At 26.4% G+C, this 19401-nt stretch overlaps 1 protein-coding gene across 1 annotated transcript; it reads left to right on the top strand.

Annotated features, from left to right (window-relative positions):
* Nucleotides 1-8448: 8448 nt before the first annotated feature.
* On the top strand, nt 8449-14760 carry OCT59_023534 (uncharacterized protein; the record flags this gene model as incomplete). Its single annotated transcript, XM_066134764.1, has 4 exons — nt 8449-13864; nt 13937-14112; nt 14194-14668; nt 14741-14760. Exons 1-4 carry the CDS (start codon nt 8533-8535, stop codon nt 14758-14760), a joined length of 6003 nt encoding a protein of 2000 aa, XP_065990854.1. The 5' UTR covers nt 8449-8532.
* Nucleotides 14761-19401: the final 4641 nt, after the last annotated feature.

Here is a 19401-nt window from a genome sequence, read left to right as displayed (position 1 = left end):
AGATTTAATTCACAATTAAATGTATAGCACGCACCTATGAATTTGTCGTTCAAGCAGAGATGGATTTGATGGTGAGACTTTTCATAGAAATTGTAACAATAAAGGAGTTACTATTTGAGTAAAATATTGTGTAAAAATTTTCAACAAATTTTACTTAAACAGAGTAATAACTAACAGAAGCATTTTACTTGGTATTCGTTAAAAAATTCTTTATTAATAAAAGATTTGCACAAAAATTACAAATTACAAACAAGTCTAATTTTACATGATTTCAACAATCGAACTTTATTATTCTAATATCTTTATAATAATTATATTTGATAATATTTAAGAACTGCATTGGATATACAGTATACAATAGTATTACCCTATAAAAAAAAATCTGGAAAAAACTCCAATGAATGATCATTTTTCTAGTTTTTACTCGTATAATTGTTTTTGTAAAAATTTTTTAATAATTGGATGTTTGAGTATCAGATTGATTAGACTATTTCTGATCAGAATTGTATTATGTATTCATCATTAATACTATTTAAATGATTGAATATGGATATTAAGTAATACTAGATTTACCCTGAATGAGTATTATAAAATTAAGAAATGTGCTTTAATAGATATGCTATTTTATAAATTTGCTTATTAATAATAAATCCAATTGCTACTGATACTTTCATTATTATATTGTTGTAATATTTCTATTAAAGAATTATTTTTATGCAATTAATGTTTAAACTATATATAATGTAAAATTTAAATTTATCTTTGCCTTCGTGCCAGGTAAGGACAAATGTTGCGGAAAGGAGCAAGAAAATTCCACAGCTGAAGCCTTGGTGTCAATCATTGACAAAGGTGAAATAAGCATATGGTTTGGACGGTAGGAATGATCCTGAATTGTCCTTTTATGCATACTCCTTGTTATTATCATTTGTATGTCCATAATTGTTTTATTGTTTATTGACAAGATATGGATTTTTTGGTAAATATCAGTTTATGGTTTTTCTCTTCGTATTGTTGAAACTAGCTATTCTAAACTTGAATAATTTAAACATAGGTAATTTATTTAATATTCATATGTAGTATAATTGTAAAAAATATTCTCCATTTATTAAGTAGAAAAAAGGAAATAAAGATGATCAAATTAATATATTTTGAACCTATTTATTTATTTTTTAAATCAGAATTTTGCAACATGATAATATCAAAGCCTAAATCACAGCCGCAAAATTTCAACCTGGGTATAATATCAAAGCCTAAGTCACAGCCACAAAATTTCAATCCGAGTATAATGTCAAAGCCTAAGTCACAGCCACACAATTACAATCCGAGTATAATGTCAAAGCCTAAGTCACAGCCACACAATTTCAACCCGGGTATAAATAATATCAAAGCTTTAGTCACAACCACACAATTTTCAACCCATTTGAAAATCAAAAAAACTACAAGTTTGTTAAAATTATATAGTAATGTAGAGATATATTAAAGAATGAAAGTAAATATATACATATATTATTTTTTTTTTATAATAAATGATTTGTACTATACATTAATTAGGATGAAACTAATTATCGGTTACACTCAAAGTTACATAGTCATTATTAAAATATATTCCAATAACAATAAAGTTTTACGATGAAAAAATTAAATAATAATTTGTACCTTTACTAATTATATTTTCAATTATTAGAGTTTGGCTGAAATTATCTTTATAATATTGCAAACCAGAATTGAAATAAATATTACTGACATTAAAGCCACATAAGTAAACTTCCTTAAAAGCCTCTTATTTTACTATATTAATTCATTTAAATTCTTGTTGAAAATCAGGAATAAGATACATATTATTGATGATAAATTAAAATAAATTATAATAAATTTAGAATAAAAATCAATAATAAGTTGATATTTTTTATAAAAATATGCAGGCTTATTCCTATGGCTTAGTTATGCCGAACAAATTGTTTTAAGGCTTAGTTTTAAAAGCCTTTAGCCTTTACTTACAAATCTGCTTACATAACAAACAATAAGAAACCTGTTAAGTTTTTATACGTATTTGTTTTGTTCTATCACATGATACATTTGAACAAAGGGGATAAAGTCATAAAGCTTATAATCTTTATTTAACGAGGGCGCTGTTAAAATTATAATACGATTGCGTCACGGCTGCAGGTTATATCACGTGTCGTAATGCCATAAAGTTATGCCATTTTGATATACCGTAATGCCGACACTAACACTAACATAATTTAAAATTTTTTTGAAATAACAAGGTTATATATTTATTTTGTAACCAATAATTTATTTTTCAGTCCATGGAATAAATAATACCAAATTAAATTTTAATGAATTTGGATTTTTTAACAATAACAGATAGTTGTAAAGCAATTATAAAAAAAATGTACTCTATATAATATATTATTCTTATAAATGGACACCAGAAATTATGTTCTTTTGACTATTTTCTATTTTCCATCTTTCATTTTTTATTTTCTATTTTCTATTTTTAATATATTCTTATTTATGTTAGAAAATTCATAATTTCAAGAGAGCGCTCAATCACAATTTTTGGTGAAATGAATAATTAATAATCGTGTACTAAATAGTAGCATATTATCGAATAAATACTTCTAGTTTTTTAAAACTTTTCAAAAATATATTAAATCAAAAATTTATTCCATCCAGTTTTTTTTGATTTCAATTAAAAAGGATTGAATATAGAAAATTCTTAATTCATTAACGGCAACCAATAATTTAATTATATTTAATTATCAATATCTATTTAAGAAAGTTTTCCGCCATAAATGTATCTAAAAAATAAAAAATACAATATTTTAAGATTGGAAATGTAATGATGAAAATAAATTAATAATACATTGATTCAATTAGTTTTTACCTTAAAATTATTTTTGATAAAATATTAGATAGTTCAGTGCGTGCCAAAAGTTCCATCATTATTTTTTATATTAGTCGATAACTTTTTTCTCAGATGAGGAGAACGGTAATTAATAAAATGACCAATATGTAAGTATTCAATGATTTTACATCACCATCTTCAATTTTTATATCATAATATTCATAATTTCAAGGAAATTTTGTGAATTGTCAATAATGTTCGTTTCTGCATTTTCAATAATTGTTGAACCATCATTCCTAATTCCAATAATTTGAATTATAATTATAATAATGGAAATTGGTTTCCTAATATAGGTATTTCAGAAACTATTGTAATAAAAGATTACGAAGTATTTCAAGTAGCTAAAAAAGTAAGTTAGACAATAACTATTTATTCAAAACATAAAAATTTACATGTGGATATCGATGATTGATTTTCATGGCGCAGCTGTAAAGATCATGATATTCTGATATTCCAACGTGCAAAGTAAATCTTCCGAATCATTGATCATCACGAATGATTAGATCAGGGTTGATCCGTGAAATAACCATGGAGACTAACGTCACGTACACGATTATAAACTATCATCCATAAAAGTATCGATTAATCGACTATTGGTATAATACAAGTTTCTAAGATATTATAAAAGATGACTAATAATTAAATACATCACATGACTTAATAAAAATTTTAAAACTTTGTATATAACTAATTAACTAGGAAATGATTTAATGGGTGTGAACCACTAACAATAACAATTAATTTAATTATAACAAATATATTCTTTAAATGGTTTTTCTAATCATTCTTATACATTACCATAATAATAATATATTTACAATCTTAAACATCAATTAAATAATGTATTTCAAAAATTTTCAAGTGAAATAGTCTAAAAATTTAAAATTTAATTATGATCCTATAGTGTTAGGAAGATTTTATTAATGGTTTCAATGATATGTAAGTATAATTTTTACAATGAAAATTTCCAAAAAGTGTGTCAAACAAATTATTATTTTAATTCTATGGCAGATTTATATAAAATTAAAAACATTAAATATGTAACAGTTAAAAGAAATTCTTTATAATGCAAAATGTTTCAAATAATTTTTTTCAAATATATAATGTTGGAAAATAATTTGAAATTTTTGCAAATCTGTAAAGAATAAAAGTATAAATAGGAATCATTTGTCATTGGTTAAAAAATTCTAAAAAAAAAAAATTCTTAATTTTTTAAATTCTAAAAAAAAAAAAAAGAATTTTTTAAATTCATAAGGATTGTTATATTCTCATTTCCTAAATCCTCATATCCTAGGCAAGCGACATCTTCAGAATTTTGCATCTTTTAAACAAATGGAAAAGAATATATCTACTGAAGAATGCATCCATTGTCATCAGAAAAAACCTGTTAGACTTGGAGAATGTTATGAATGTTATCAAAAAAAGAAGGAGATACCATCAACATCTTTAGAATTAAACAAAAAGAATGAAAGGATTGAAAATATACCTACTGAAGAATGCATCCATTGTCATCAGAAAAGACCTGTTAAACTAGGAGAATGTTATGAATGTTATCAAAAAAAGAAGAATTCACTAGCATCTTCTGAACAAATGGAAAAGAATGAAAGTATTAAAAATATATCTACTGGAGAATGCGTTCATTGTCATCAGAAAAAACCTGTTAAACTTGGGGAATGCTATGAATGTTATCAAAAAAAGAAGGAGATACCATCAGCATCCTTAGACAAACTAACGAAAAAGAATTCACCAGCATTTTCAGAACTAGTAAAAAAGAAAGAAGGAGGATGTATCCATTGTTATAAGAAAAAGTCTGTTAGACTAGGAGAATGTCATGAATGTTATCAAAAAAGGAGCAATAGATTTTATAGTAGCAAAAAAGAATGTCCTGAATGTAAAAAAAGAATTAAAGAGATGAATGGTATGGTAAATGATAAAATTTGTGATAGTTGTTGCATGAAATATCAAAGGAGATTTGAAAATTTTAATAATCCAGTGACCTGTAAAACATACCAATGACAAAATATGTATAGTGAAAACAAAATTTGGTTTTTCTCACTAGATTGCAATATATGCAAAAAAAATTTTAAATGAAATTATGTGGTATCAAGAAATCAAGTTATAACCTTAAACCAGAAAGGATTATGGGAAAATTGGAAAAAGCAAGTGGATATGATTTAATTATTAGAAGCATAAAAATTAAATATTTAATGTATGATTAATCTGAAACATAATTGGAAGCATAAATAATAGCAGGTGGATTAATGCATGTATTTTAATTTTTTTTTAAAATATTTAATTATTGGGTTTTTTTAATTTTTATTAATTAATTGCATGAAATTATATAATAATAAATAAGTTAGTCATGAATTGTTCAATTTGTTTATGCATCTATATCAAATAATCTCATAATTGTCATAGATCTTTATAAATCTTTTCCATAGGTATTTAAAATTCTCCTAGATGGAACTTAAAAAATTTTCCTTTATTAATTCTTTTGTCTCTATAGGTTCATCATTTACTTTCCTATTAGAATTTTTTTCTATATAAGAATCTTTTTATTATTTACTATATAAGGATAGGATAGCATCAGTTTATTTACTAGCAATTTCCTTATTTCCTTAACAAACTTAACTCTTAAAAAGAAATATAATATTAAATATCTATATAACTAAAAAAATTTGGTCATGTTTAGATTACCGTATATAAATAATTTGAATTGTGTAATATGAAACACGCCTAATCTATTCCATATTATGTTAGAGCCTGTATAAATAATTTTGAATTGTCTAACACATGATTTGTCTGCGCCTGAACTATTCCGTATTCATATAGTAGTTGATCAGCAAATCCATGTTTGATTACTTTTTTAGTTTCCAGTAATTGAAGTTTTGCTAATATTAACAAGTAATTAAAGTTAATAAATTATAAAATTTTTAAAAACAATATTACTCTTCTTTTTACGATTAGTATTTATTTTTATTTTTTATTAACCGTAATACATTAACTTCAGAATTTTTTTTTTTTGTAACAATAGATCGAACTTTTGGCCTTTCTTTTGTTTAGTTTTTTTTTTTTACAATCAGAATTTTTCTCATTTAGTAATTTTTTTTTAATTTTTTTTAATTTTTTTTTTTAGGATTTTTTTTTAATTTAGAAATTTTTTAACAACAGATCAGATTTTTTTTTCATTAAATTTTTTTTCCAACAATAGATCGGACTTTGCCCTTTCTTTATGTTCGGTAAGTTCCCGGTTAAAAAAAATTTACTTTTTTTTTGCTTCCTGGTAACTGGCATCATTCTAATACTATTAAGTAATAGTTCTATCAATTTTTTTACAATAGGCTTTGGTGATAAGAATTTTTTTTTTGTAATAATAGATTTGATAATGGAAATTTTTTTTATATAAATTTTTTTTAAATAGATTATTATGATGTAATCTTCTATAATAATACATTCGTATGATGGTATTCTTGGTGATGAGAATTTATTTTTTTTTTTGTAACAATTAATTATTCAGAATTGATTTTGTGATGAGTCTGCAAACATATAAATAAACCATAAATTCTATAATACTGCAACATTTATTTTAATATATCATTTTAATTTAATCGTATTGTAAATATGCCTCACATTATTGTATTGTAAATATTGTAAATATAAATTACTGTATGTTCAGTATTATACAAAAATTAAATTCTTAGTCAAATATTAAATAAATCTACATAACTACTTCAGTTTTTTATTAACATCCAAAAAATTTTTCTAATATGTAAAAGAATATTTCTATATAAAAAAAATTTTTTCTAAGGGTTCTGACCACCTTTTAGACCCCTTTCTTAGGTTTTTTTTTTACCTTTTTAAATTTTTATTTTATTTTAATTTTATTATTTATTTTATTTTGAATTATTTATTTACTTTCAATTCTTCAAATTTCTAATTACAAAAAAATTAGTATTATATAAGTAACGAAATTTCTAAACATAAGATTGTTATAATTGATTTTTGGGGAGATATTTTTTTGGGAGGATTGCTAACCGATCACCGCCTGGGTTTTTTTCAAATATGTCACATGATGTACAAATTTATTAGTCTTATTTTTTAACTTAGCTATTTTGATCGGTTAAACTTAAAATTTTATTGCGAAGATATTTTTAAAAAAAATTTCTTTGCATATTTATTCAAAATAATCTTATTTAATGAAATTATATTTGCAAATATTAAAATTTAAGCCACACATTTACGATTTTAAAGAAAAAAATCACCGTATTTAAACAATAACAATAAATAAAAAGGTAAATAAATTACAATGACCAAGGAGAAAGATGCTAATAAAAAAAATGAAATAACAATGGAGTAATGGAAAGTAATAGAAGATGAAAGAGAAAAAAAGAGTAATGAGAAGTGATAGGAAACAAAAAGGAGAAATAGGACATGATGAGAGATGAAAAGTAGTGATGGGAAACGAAGAGGAGTGATGGGAGACGAAAAGAAGTGATGAGAGACAAAAAGAAGTGATGGGAGACGAAGAGGAGTGATGGGAGGGTGATGGGAGACGAAGAGGAGCGATGGGAGGCGTAAAGAAGTGATGAGAAGATGAAGAGGAGTAGTGGGAGACGTGTGTTATTATTACTCTCTTTATTACTCTCTTACTTGATGGGCAAGTATCATTCCCGCCGCAACGCGACGGGTTACACCTAGTTACTAACTAATTTCATTTGGAAACTGATATAGAATTTTGCTTATTGAATATACAAATTAAAATTCTGCAAATAACGAATTTTTAATGCATCATTAAAATAATATAACTTCTTTTAATGTTAGAATAAATTTGGTTTTATACGCAGAGTTTTATTAATTGTTTTAATAGTTTTAAAAGAATCACTGAACTTGAAATTTTTTTTTACATTAGAATATAAATTTATACAAATAATCTTAATGAAAATAGAATTAAAATATATCTTTAAAGAAAATGTTATGAAATTATTAAGCCTGATTTGCCGATTAAATATTTTCGTACAAATATCATCATTTTATCCGGTATCATGTGATTTTATAATTAAAAAATGGTTATAATAAATTGTGTATCAGGCAAAAAATCGTGTATCAGGAAAAATATTAATTACTAACTAGAGTCAAATATTCTAAAAAATATTCTGACCATTTTTACTAACGACATTGTCGGAGCCTTCTCGCGTAAATACTTGTTCGTAGGCTTTAGTAAACCGAATTTTTTTTATATCTATAGCAATATTTGACTTTTAATTGTTTCACGTATCCTATGCTTTTTAAATCTCTTCGTCCTTCCAGAAGTAATGTCACGTGAGTTCTTGATCGGCAGGTAATTTATTGTGCACAATAAACCATTTGATTGGTCTAATATCATGTGATCGCTGATCATTTGTCTGTTCGTTTTTTTGTGCGACATCCATTTTAGAAAACATAATAAGAACTAAATTACACAAACTGTTGATCTAGTGTAATTAATAACGCCAACAAACATAAATGTTTTCAACTTTCAGTATTTCGTCTTTCTTAGTTTTTTTTTTGTTTATAATTAGAGATGCCAGATTTTCACCGTAATTTTTTGTAAGCAAAAAAAAAAAAAAAAATTTTAACTAAAAATGTCTGAAGAAAAATTCAAAAATGTAATTAATAGTGTAAAAAATGAAACTGAATTATTTCATCAAAATAAAAAAGCAGCAGAAAATGGTGAAGAAGTTGCAATGTATAATTTAGCCATATGTTATTACAATGGAGAAGGAACAGAAAAGAATTTAGAAAAAGCATTTCATTGGTATCAAAAAGCAGCAGAAAATGGCAATGAAGTTGCAATGAATAGCTTAGCCATATGTTATTACAATGGAGAAGGAACAGAAAAAAACTTAGAAAAAGCATTTCATTGGTATCAAAAAGCAGCAGAAAATGGCAATAAAAAAGCAATGAATAATTTAGCCATATGTTATTACAATGGAGAAGGAACAGAAAAGAATTTAGAAAAAGCCTTTTATTGGTATCAAAAATCAGCAGAAAATGGTAATGTAATTGCAATGAATAATTTAGCCATATGTTATGAAAATGGAGAAAAGAATTTAGAAAAAGCCTTTTATTGGTATCAAAAAGCAGCAGAAAATGGTCATATTAATGCAATGAATAGTTTAGCCAGATGTTATAAAAATGTAGAAGGAACAGAAAAGAATTTAGAAAAAGCCTTTTATTGGTATAAAAAAGCAGCAGAAAATGGCAATAAAAATGGAATATATAATTTAGCTATATGTTATTACAATGGAGAAGGAACAGAAAAGAATTTAGAAAAAGCCTTCTATTGGTATCAAAAAGCAGCAGAAAATGACAATAAAAATGCAATGAATAATTTAGCCATATGTTATTACAATGGAGAAGGAACAGAAATGAACTTAGAAAAAGCCTTCTATTGGTATCAAAAAGCAGCAGAAAAAAATCAGATTGATGCAATGACTGGTTTAGCCATATGTTATTACAATGGAGAAGGAACAGAAAAGAATTTAGAAAAAGCATTTCATTGGTATCAAAAATCAGCAGAAAATGGTAATGAAATTGCAATGAATAATTTAGCCATATGTTATGAAAATGGAAAAGGAACAGAAAAGAATTTAGAAAAAGCCTTTTATTGGTATCAAAAAGCAGCAGAAAATAACAATAAAGATGCAATGAATAATTTAGCCATTTGTAATAAAAATGGAGAAGGAACAGAAAAGAATTCAGAAAAAGCCTTCTATTGGTATCAAAAGTCAGCAGAAAAGGATCAGATTGATGCAATGACTGGTTTAGCCGTATGTTATAAAAATGGAGAAGGAACAGAAAAGAATTTAGAAAAAGCATTTCATTGGTATCAAAAATCAGCAGAAAATGGTAATGAAATTGCAATGAATAATTTAGCCATATGTTATTACAATGGAGAAGGAATAGAAAAGAATTTAGAAAAAGCCTTCTATTGGTATCAAAAAGCAGCAGAAAATGACAATAAAGATGCAATGAATAATTTAGCCATTTGTTATTACAATGGAGAAGGAACAGAAAAGAATTTAGAAAAAGCCTTTTATTGGTATCAAAAAAAAGCAGCAGAAAATAGTAATGAAGTTGCAATGAATAGTTTAGCCATATGTTATAAAAATGGAGAAGGAACAGAAAAGAATTTAGAAAAAGCATTTCATTGGTGTCAAAAAGCAGCAGAAAATAGTAATGGAGTTGCAATGAATAGTTTAGCCATATATTATTACAATGGAGAAGGAACAGAAAAGAATTTAGAAAAAGCATTTCATTGGTATCAAAAAGCAGCAGAGAATGGTAATACTTATGCAATGTTTAATTTAGCCATATGTTATAAAAATGGAGAAGGAGCAGAAAAGAATTTAGAAAAAGCCTTCTATTGGTTTCAAAAAGCAGCAGAAAATGGCAATAAAAATGCAATGACTAGTTTAGCCATGATATGTTATAAAAATGGAGAAGGAACAGAAAAGAATTTAGAAAAAGCATTTTATTGGTATCAAAAAGCAGCAGAAAATGGAGATAAAAATGCAATGAATAATTTAGGCATATGTCATGAAAATGGAGAAGGAACAGAAAAGAATTTAGAAAAAGCCTTCTATTGGTTTCAAAAATCAGCAGAAAATGGCAATAAAAAAGCAATGAATAATTTAGCCATATGTCATGAAAATGGAGAAGGAACGGAAAAGAATTTAGAAAAAGCCTTCTATTGGTACCAAAAAGCAGCAGAAAATAGTAATGAAGTTGCAATGAATAGTTTAGCCATATATTATTACAATGGAGAAGGAACAGAAAAGAATTTAGAAAAAGCATTTCATTGGTTTCAAAAAGCAGCAGAAAATGACAATGAAACTGCAATGAATAGTTTAGCCATATGTTATAAAAATGGAGAAGGAACAGAAAAAAATTTAGAAAAAGCCTACTATTGGTATCAAAAAGCAGCAGAAAATGGGGATAAAAAAGCAATGACTAGTTTAGCCATATGTCATGAAAATGGAGAAGGGACAGAAAAGAATTTAGAAAAAGCCTTCTATTGGTATCAAAAAGCAGCAGAAAATGGTAATACTTATGCAATGAATAGTTTAGCTATATGTTATAAAAATGGAAAAGGAACAGAAAAGAATTTAGAAAAAGCCTTCTATTGGTACCAAAAAACAGCAGTAAATGGCAATAAAAATGAAATGAATAATTTAGCTATATGTTATTACAATGGAGAAGGAACAGAAAAGAATTTAAAAAAAGCCTTCTATTGGTATCAAAAAGCAGCAGAAATTGGTAATGAAGCTGCAATGAATAGTTTAGCCATATATTATTACTATGGAGAAGGGACAGAAAAGAATTTAGAAAAAGCCTTCTATTGGTATCAAAAAGCAGCAGAAAATAGTAATGAAGTTGCAATGAATAGTTTAGCCATATGTTATTACAATGGAGAAGGAGCAGAAAAGAATTTAGAAAAAGCCTTCTATTGGTTTCAAAAAGCAGCAGAAAATGGCAATAAAAATGCAATGACTAGTTTAGCCATGATATGTTATAAAAATGGAATGGGAACAGAAAAGAATTTAGAAAAAGCATTCCATTGGTATCAAAAAGCAGCAGAAAATGGAGATAAAAATGCAATGAATAATTTAGCCATATGTCATGAAAATGGAGAAGGAACAGAAAAGAATCTAGAAAAAGCCTTCTATTGGTTTCAAAAATCAGCAGAAAATGGCAATAAAAAAGCAATGAATAATTTAGCCATATGTCATGAAAATGGAGAAGGAACAGAAAAGAATTTAGAAAAAGCATTTCATTGGTTTCAAAAAGGAGCAGAAAATAGTAATGAAGTTGCAATGAATAATTTAGCCATATGTTATAAAAATGGAGAAGGAACAGAAAAAAATTTAGAAAAAGCCTTCTATTGGTATCAAAAAGCAGCAGAATATGGAGATAAAAAAGCAATGAATAGTTTAGCCATATGTCATGAAAATGGAGAAGGGACAGAAAAGAATTTAGAAAAAGCCTTCTATTGGTATCAAAAAGCAGCAGAAAATGGTAATGAAGCTGCAATGAATAGTTTAGCCATATATTATTATAATGGAGAAGGGACAGAAAAGAATTTAGAAAAAGCCTTCTATTGGTATCAAAAAGCAGCAGAAAATAGTAATGAAGTTGCAATGAATAGTTTAGCCATATGTTATTACAATGGAGAAGGAACAGAAAAGAATTTAGAAAAAGCCTTCTATTGGTTTCAAAAAGCAGCAGAAAATGGCAATAAAAATGCAATGACTAATTTAGCCATGATATGTTTTAAAAATGGAGAAGGAACAGAAAAGAATTTAGAAAAAGCATTTCATTGGTATCAAAAAGCAGCAGAAAATGGAGATAAAAATGCAATGAATAATTTAGCTATATGTCATGAAAATGGAGAAGGAACAGAAAAGAATCTAGAAAAAGCCTTCTATTGGTTTCAAAAATCAGCAGAAAACGGCAATAAAAAGGCAATGAATAATTTAGCCATATGTCATGAAAATGGAGAAGGAACAGAAAAGAATTTAGAAAAAGCATTTCATTGGTTTCAAAAAGCAGCAGAAGATGACAATGAAACTGCAATGAATAATTTAGCCATATGTTATAAAAATGGAGAAGGAATAGAAAAGAATTTAGAAAAAGCTTTCTATTGGTATCTAAAAGCAGCAGAAAATGGAGATAAAAAAGCAATGAATAGTTTAGCCATATGTTATAAAAATGGAGAAGGAATAGAAAAGAATTTAGAAAAAGCTTTCTATTGGTATCAAAAAGCAGCAGAAAATGGAGATAAAAAAGCAATGAATAGTTTAGCCATATGTCATGAAAATGGAGAAGGAACAGAAAAGAATTTAGAAAAAGCTTTCTATTGGTATCAAAAAGCAGCAGAAAATGGTAATACTTATGCAATGAATAGTTTAGCTATATTCTATAAAAATGGAAAAGGAACAGAAAAGAATTTAGATAAAGCCTTCTATTGGTATCAAAAAACAGCAGTAAATGGCAATAAAAATGAAATGAATAATTTAGCTATATGTTATTACAATGGAGAAGGAACAGAAAAGAATTTAAAAAAAGCCTTCTATTGGTATCAAAAAGCAGCAGAAAATGGTAATGAAGCTGCAATGAATAGTTTAGCCATATATTATTACTATGGAGAAGGAACAGAAAAGAATTTAGAAAAAGCCTTCTATTGGTATCAAAAAGCAGCAGAAAATAGTAATGAAGTTGCTATGAATAGTTTAGCCATATGTTATTATAATGGAGAAGGAACAGAAAAGAATTTAGAAAAAGCATTTCATTGGTATCAAAAAGCAGCAGAAAATGGTAATACTTATGCAATGTTTAATTTAGCTATATGTTATACAAATGGAATAGGAATAGAAAAGAATTTAGAAAAAGCTTTCTATTGGTATAAAAAAGCAGCAGAAAATGGAGATAAAGAAGCACAATTTAATTTATGGGTTTGTTATAAAGAAGGAATTGGTGTTAAAAAAGATGAAGTTAAAGCCTCTTATTGGTATCAAAAAGCGGTTCAACAAAGATTTAGCAATGCACAATATAGACCTGGATTCTTTTATAAGATTGGTAAAGGGGTGAAAGAAGTTTTAAAAAGCCCGTTTAAAAGAGTAGAAAAAGGAAGTTTAGGCGCAAATAAATGGATTGAAAATGCTTTAAAATATGAAAAAGTTAAACTTATATCTTATAAAGAATTAAAAAATGTGGAACCACTTGATGCAGGAAGGTTTGGAATAATATCTAAAGCAATTTGGACTAAAACTAATAATTATGTTGTTTGTAAAAAATTAACTAACACAACTTATATTAAGAATGATTTGTTAGATGCATTTACTCATGAACTAAAAATGCATATGCAACTTGATTATAGTGAAAGAATTATACGTTGCTTTGGTATTAGTTTAGGTAATTTGAAACTTTTTTTTTTTTACATTACATTTTTTGTTATTTTTTTAATTTCTTATAAATTATTTTTAGATCCAAAAACAAATGAATATCTTCTTATTATGCAGTATGCTAATGATGGGGATCTTCAAAATTATCTCAAAAATAATTTTAATAATTTGACATGGAATGATAAGAAAAAATTAGCATTTCAAATTGCAGATGGATTAAATTATTTGCATCATGTAAATATTTTACATAGAGATCTTGTAAGTATTAGTATTTATTATTTAATATCATATTAGTACTAGCAGCAATAATTTATTTATGTAATTTATTTTTTTTTTTAGCATTCTAAGAATATAGTTATTCATGAAAATAATGCTAAAATCACAGATTTTGGTATTTCAAAAAATCAAAATAATCAAACTTCAGCTTATATTGGTAATTTTGGTATTATTTCTTATATGGGACCAGAACATCTTAAAAATCCAGAATCCCCATATACTAAATCTTCAGACATCTATAGCTTTGGTGTATTAATGTGGGAAATTTCTAGTGGTCATCCTCCATTTAAACATATTGATGATAAAATGGCACTTGCTGCTTCTATTGTTAATAATAATACTCGTGAAAAGTTAGTTCCCAATACTCCTGAAAAATATGAGAAACTTTATACAAAATGTTGGAGTCAAGAACCTAGATTAAGACCAACTATTAATGAAATATTGGATGAATTTGAAAGAATGGATGGTAATTTAATTTCTGAATCGCATACTAGTACCGAACCTTCGGAATATCATAAATTCTCTTCAAATTTGATTGGTAAGTTTATAATTCTTTACTTACTAAAATATGATATTGAATTAAAGATATTTTATACTTTATTATATTTAGTTGACTGGAACAAGATTTGAACAATCATAAGTTATATGGAAAAATTTGCAGAGGTAGGTATAACAAATTTATATACTTATAAATACCAGTTATAGAACTTATTTAGTTTTTTTTTAAAAAAAAATTTGTAATGCATTTCTTTATTAAGTTATAAAACTTATTTAATTAATTTATATTAATGATTATAATATACTGCGTATTAATAAAATATGTTAGTTTGTATTATTACTCATATAAGTCAATGATATTACAGTATCTGATCTCATAATCTCATAATGATTATTTTTTTTAACATGTAAATTATTATTATTAATTCTATTTAATAAAAAAACATACTATAACATATCAAATTTTTGGAGAAACACGTGCCAAACAACTTGATATTTTGTTGCCGGTCCGGAATGTGTGACAGGTAACGCCGAATATATTAGCTTTAGAGTTTTTCCGGATAGGTTTTCCGAGTTACACGTGTTAAGTATTTTAAGAAAATGGCTGAAATTTTATTTATTGCTATGATATTATTTATTTTATTTATTGTAATTTTGTTAAAGTTTTTCGATGTTTTTGGCATTGTTCAACAGTTTTCTAGTGCTTTAATATCTATTTAATTTGTTGTTTGTTATTTTGTTTGATCAGAAATTTCTCTCCTCTTCCTCAAGTGTTTATAATAAGAAACTTTTTCTATAGTAACACGTATTTCAAATTATTTCATGATTACATTGTTTCATATTATTACCAATATTACCAATGAAATGCGAAGTAAAGGAGGCGTAGACAAGGGTATTTTTGCCATAAAATTGTCGTTTTATTAACGATTTTGCCACGTTTTTTAATTATTCACCTTTTCCAACAATCTGAAATTTTGCAAACATTTTTTAACCATAGATGTCGTTTTGGTTTGTTATATGATTCTTTTAACAATTCTTTAGCCTAAAAAAATTATTTTGACATTAGTAAAGATTAAAAATGCATCTGTATATGAAATTTATACATAGTATTAACATGCCTTGGTCGTGGATGTAACATTTTATGAGAATATTTTTAAACTTTGATTAAGTCCAGTTTTGATAAGATTTCTATATTTATTGTTCCTTCACAATGGTACCGTTATAAATAGGTAGATGTGTCTCTTTGTTTATCTAATATAGGATGCTTTACTTGCCGTTTTCCAAGTTCAATTCGACAATTGCAATAATATAATATATGAAGAGAGTCTTTTCTTTGATTTTTATTGCGATAAACCCATGAATAGCCATCACCTTCCGAAGTAAGTATTATTACAGAAAGATATTGATGAAAAGGTAAAAAGGTAAAAATTGATTTATAATCAATTAATGTAACCGGAAATCAGTTTCCGAATCACGTGTAGCCAGCAAACCTATCCGTCTACCATTTTTTCTAGGTGACGCTAGGTAAGTTTTTTTAGCGTCACATAATCACGTGCAAGCCCGTGGTTCAAAAACACTATTTATCTGAGGGACTTAGTTTTTTTTTTAGTGGTCCCAAACTTATTTGTCACCAGTTATTTGTCACCGATTTCGGCGTAACCTGTCACACATTTCGGACGTGCTATTATGACGTAAGAGACATGAGGTATAGTGTAACAATACAAAATTTCTTCGGATCCATTAAAATGTTTTTTTTCAGAAATAATTAAATAGAAAGTTCAAATCTACAGTATTTCTTTTCATTTTTTTCAATATTAAAAAATAAAATTTTTTTTTTATTTGTTTATTTTTTTTTCAGTTCATACCGTTAAGTAATATTATGAATTTACGAAATTTTGCAGTGCTCTTGTGAATTAAAATTGACTTACAGAAACATGATTAAGCTATTTCCCTAAAAATGATAATACTGGAAAAATTGGTTAGACGCAAGATTTGGTTACAAGAAAGTTTTTTGTACACATTTTTGACTGTTCACTAATAAATTTGTAGACTTAAATAAAAATTTTGTGACTAGTGCAAAATAATGATCATTCATATTTTAATTATAACTTTATAATGCGTTAGATTTTGATATATCAATTTATTCATATTTCTATAGTCCTTTTCTATACAACTGTTTTATTTGTTCTATTTTTTAATTTCATACATTTCACAATATCTAACTAATTAAATGACATTACATTCCCTTGCGATTAATTTAATTTCTTCTACATCATCAATATTCACAGAAATTTCAACCAATTTAGGTATTAGAAATCTAGAGGAAACATATAATAAATCAATCCAATCATTAATAAGTAACACTTTAAATAATCTGATTTTGACATAAGAATTTTATAATCAGGTAAAAAATTTTTTTCTAAAATATTTTATAATTATTTGTTGTTAATTCTAATCTAATAATGAAATCTCGTATTTTTATCATTTAATCAATTTTTTTCATTTATAGTAAATTTTTTTTAAATTCATCACATATTATAGTTAATTTTACTTCAATATCCATCATCATTTAAATGTAATAATGATTTTTTATTTTTATTTACATCTTGTTTTTTCCGCCAATCATCTTTACTTTTAAGATGAATCCATATTCATCTTTAACAATTTTTCTTGTAGGTAATAATTTAATTAACCATTGAATTTTTGATCTATTAGAAGAATAATGAAATTTCAATTTAAGTTTTAAAGAATTAATATGAAAATTTCCGGGTCTGTAATATTTATTATTTATTTAATTTATGTAAAAGCAGGAGAGTAGCCAGGTCTGTAATCAAATTTCCATGTAATATGAGCAGATTGATTTTTCTTATCAGTGCTAAGGTATCATGTTATAAGGAATATGGTTTTATCGATATTGTATAAAAATAAAGATACATTGTTATAATAGAATAACTTTATATAAAAAATATATAGTATATTGTTTTCACTTACTTTTCTATATTCATTGAATTTTCAAGAGAATAATAGATATTTTTAGTTTATATTTGTAAAAGTTACACGATTCTATCTTTTCAAGTATTTCTATCACTTTTATATTAAGCATTTGTAATGACATTATATGAAATTCTATGAATATAAATATATTTATATTTATCATTAAATAATCCAATCACATCTTTCAGATTTTATTGTATCTTAAATTATTAAAATTATATAAAATAATGATAATGATAATAATGATGATAATTCAACTACCGTATAACATTAGGAAAATAATTGTAAATTTCTTGCCTTATTATAAAAAATTTTATTATTTTTTATTATAAAATGAATTAAATTTTTTGGTAGATTGGTCCTTTCATTTGTATTCTTAATACAAGTTTCTTTGATTACTATTCCATTTAAGATTTTTTAAGTAATGATGATAACCAGTATTATTAATTTATTTTTATTTTTATTTTTATTAATGGGTTCCAGTTAGAAACCTAACATGGACGTGATTATAAGTAGAAAATTACATATAAGTCAAAATTGACAAAAATACTAACTAAACTACACGCGAAAATAATCTACTCAAACCGGTGGGCAATTAACAGGAAGAAGGTATAATGTGAGATACTAAAATTAGACCCCACGACACAAAAACCCAGATAACGCCACTGCCTCCCATACTCTCGCCTAGGTAAACCTAAGTTTTGGTAAGTTGAAGCCCGTACCCCGCAGATTATCAAACTGAACCGCCAGCCCCTGGTTGGAAAAATCCCCCCACACTGGTCGATAAAAATAAATTCTCCAAGTGACTATATTACCAGAGTTAACAAACTACCTAAGAGTAAACTAAAGGGGAACTTTTTAGTGTCATGCAATCCCCGAAAGGACACCCACCTCATTTCGAACGATCCCTCCAATCTAAACTAAACTGCAGTAAAAACTCATGATAGTCCAAACATGTGCCACCTTGACCTCACCTGACCAAAAACTGATCACCAAGATCTGCACCCCCCTTAAATTACACCCAACTCTCTCAAAAGAAAAGATCTACAAACCACCTGATGTCGATCAATTTTGGGATACCCCTCTACCCCCCAGAAAAACTCCAAAAAGCAGAAGGCAAAAAAGAAAGACGAGAAAAATTCACCAAAAAAATAAGAAAAATTCATAACACTAGGAAAACCAACCCAAAGGAGTAAAAACCTAGGTAAAGAGGGAAATTTCACCAAACTATCACCAGGAACAACCCCTTATTATTAAGAAAGCGAACTTTCATCACTGAGCGAAATGGAAATTTCTTCCTTCCAGCTTGGAATCTTCAACCTTATAACCAAAGTCGTTCAAAACATATGAACAAGTGCCGCTGGACCCAATAGAGACAAGTAGCGGAAACCAAGTTGGTGTTTTAACCAGGTATTTAGGGCAACTTCTTTAAATACGAGTATTTTAAAATGAGTGAAATATTATTTCCATTAAGAAAAGTGAGAGAAAGGAGAGAGAGTTCCAGTATTATTAATTTATTTTTATTTTTATTTTTATTTAACAGTAATAGTTAGCGGATACAAATTTTATAAACATATCAAAAATGAAAAGTAAAATAAAAAAATGAACTAAACTATCAGAAGAATCTACTTCGATGGTGGGGCAATTAAACACGAAACTATTAAAGATATAACCAACTACACCTAAAAACCATTTCTTTAATTAACCCACTACCTCCCATACACTAGCCAAAACTTGGTAAGTTGAAGCCCGCCCTGCAGAAGAAAGTAAAATTGACCC

The sequence above is a fragment of the Rhizophagus irregularis genome, chromosome 4 (assembly GCF_026210795.1).
Source record: "Rhizophagus irregularis chromosome 4, complete sequence".
NCBI lineage: Eukaryota > Fungi > Glomeromycota > Glomeromycetes > Glomerales > Glomeraceae > Rhizophagus > Rhizophagus irregularis.
Note: the sequence above shows the minus strand (reverse complement) of the source record. Positions and strands in the feature narration are given on the sequence as shown.